This window comes from Sebastes umbrosus, chromosome 11, assembly GCF_015220745.1.
Source record: "Sebastes umbrosus isolate fSebUmb1 chromosome 11, fSebUmb1.pri, whole genome shotgun sequence".
Taxonomy (NCBI): Eukaryota; Metazoa; Chordata; class Actinopteri; order Perciformes; family Sebastidae; genus Sebastes; species Sebastes umbrosus.
In genome coordinates, this window is record NC_051279.1 from 32,535,973 (window position 1) to 32,538,321 (window position 2,349).

A 2,349-nucleotide genomic window follows, 5' to 3' on the forward strand; every position below is an offset into this window, starting at 1 on the left:
GTTTGTTGTCGCTGTTTGATGACGTAGTGAACCGCAGCGAGTGACCGTGAGCTGTTTGACATGTTGGACGGAGAGGAAGCGTGCTGACAACAATCATGATGAATTTATCCGCTTTAGTGCACAGCCTCAGATGTTCTTTGCTCCACATTGAAAGCAGACTTGTGCAGGCGGCCGGACTGACGTTAGACAGACAGCTGGGTGAGTTGACTGACTGACTGGAGCTCAGGAGATAGCTACTGATCTAATCCTGGTAACAAGCTCTGTCTAACATACTGTTTGTCACAGCTTGTTACTCGCTACCTCCTTCCACCACCTCTCTACATTCTCATCCTTTGTTCCGGTCATGCTGAGCTGATTGACCTGGCTTTGCAGTGAAAAGCAGGTAACAATAATGTTGTTGTTTCCTGTGTGCAGCTCCAGCCTTGGCAGTGAGTGGCCCCAGCCTCCTGCCTCAGGTCGACAGGGAGGAGGAGGAGCTGGAAGAGCAGCAGAGCCCGGAGCAGCCTCCCGGCCTCCTAGACAGCATCCTGTGGATGGCAGCACCCAAGAAGAGACGCACTATAGAGGTCAACCGCACCAGGAGGAGAGCTGAAAGCAATCTCCTTAAAGTCAAGGTACACTTTGGATCCTCTCAAAGGGTCATTACACCCCAAAACCTAACTTTAACACATGTTTGTCTCACTCCCCAATCTCATCAGAGACTCTGATTCCCTCACCACATTCCAGTCCCGCCTCAAAACACATCTTTTCTCATCTGCTTACCCGTAGCCCCCTCCTTCCCCCTACCCATCAGTCCATGTGTATGTATGTGATTGTGCCTGCGTATGTCGCTTTTTGTCGTTCGTCTCCTGTCTGTCTGTCTCACACCGTTTTCCCCCCGACTATGTTAAAGCGTCTTTGAGAATACTATAAAGCGCTATATAAATCTAATATATTATTATTATTATTATTACTCACACAGCCACCTACTATCTGTACTGATGGCATTTACAAAACTGAGACATCTCTTTGAAAATATCAAATAATAAAATGTTTACTCAGATACAGGTTAAGTAGATACCGCACTAACAGTTTACCAATAAATTACCAATGCCAACAGATACATAAATTAGCGTTTTTCTAGATACCACAAATAATGGGACTTTTAATAGCATGCATACACATAACGTATTGCCTGTGGAGATTCTTCACTGTCAACAAAGAAGATAACAAACTTAACCTTATTTAATTCAATAGAAGGAAGGACCATTTAATGAGTTCTTAGTACTCAGATCAGCTCAGAAAAATGGTATCCGTATAACCTCTAATCAGTCACAATAGTCTGCACACTTTGTTGTGAACAGATTAATTGAGAGATACTTTGTACTGAAGTTGTTCAAGAATTGTATATGTGATGATTTCTTTCGGTGTACAGGTCTGATGACATCATTTTAAATCAATATCTGACCTTAGTAATTTTCATTAACCGCAAAACATCTTGAAACAGAACCAAGATGTGTAAATGTTAACATCTCCAGTAGAGACATGCCGATATTACCAGTTGATATTAGCTGATCACAAATATATCAGCATTGGTTTAAACGTTGGCCAATAAGTAATAATAAATTGTAGTACAGAAAATGCCAAAGATATGTGAGAAGTAATGTAGAAACAGTCTTCCATTACATTGTTTGACTCACAGTCTCTCTATCTCTCTCTCTCTCTCTCAGAACAACATCGAGCCGTGTCCCGAGTGTGGCCACCTGAAGCAGAAACACATCATGTGTGGCTTCTGTTACGCTAAGGTGTGCAAAGAGACGGCTCTGATTCGTCAACAGATAAAAGCGATGGAAGGCGGCCCGCTGAAGGCCCCGACCGTGGAGACTGTCGTCCTGTATGAGGGCGAAACGCCGAGTCAGCTGGCCGAGGACAAGAGGATTGTGGAGAGGGGCCGGAAGAGGCCTGCCTGGTTCAGCCTGTGATGCTGAGATATTAATGCTGTGCGTGACACATACGCACTGATTCTTTATATGATGTAGTAAACAGCATATTTTGTCCAGTCTGTTATTCAGCAAACGAAGGAGGCTGATGCATCAATTTAGTTTTTCTACAAAGCGATTGTTTGATCAGCACTGATACCTGGAGATTTGATGAATACTGGCACATCAGACATACATTTATCTCTGTGAACATACTGTACTATTTCATTGATGTGTGGGTTTAGGGCTCACAGCCACAAAGTCATTGGAGTTTCTTGGTATCGGACATCATGTTTTTGTCTTTGTTTCAGCTGTTTGTCATGTTTTCGACTGAGATAAATTTACTGTATATTTGATTGTTTGACAATAAATTCATTATTTGAAAAAAGAA

General features: G+C 42.7%; 1 protein-coding gene across 1 annotated transcript; it reads left to right on the top strand.

The window, feature by feature from the left end:
• Positions 1 to 2,349, top strand: mrpl32 (mitochondrial ribosomal protein L32). The gene is made up of 3 exons (XM_037785067.1): positions 1 to 198; positions 415 to 614; positions 1,710 to 2,349. The coding sequence occupies exons 1-3, from the start codon at positions 96 to 98 to the stop codon at positions 1,959 to 1,961; spliced, it is 555 nt and encodes a 184-aa protein (XP_037640995.1). The 5' UTR covers positions 1 to 95; the 3' UTR covers positions 1,962 to 2,349.

Bases quoted from the DNA above. Each gene is read 5' to 3' on its own strand.
- mrpl32 (XM_037785067.1), top strand. From the start codon at position 96: ATGATGAATTTATCCGCTTTAGTGCACAGCCTCAGATGTTCTTTGCTC. The intron at 199-414 runs GTGAGTTGACTG...TCCTGTGTGCAG, and splicing joins GACGTTAGACAGACAGCTGG to CTCCAGCCTTGGCAGTGAGT. The intron at 615-1,709 runs GTACACTTTGGA...TCTCTCTCTCAG, and splicing joins GCAATCTCCTTAAAGTCAAG to AACAACATCGAGCCGTGTCC.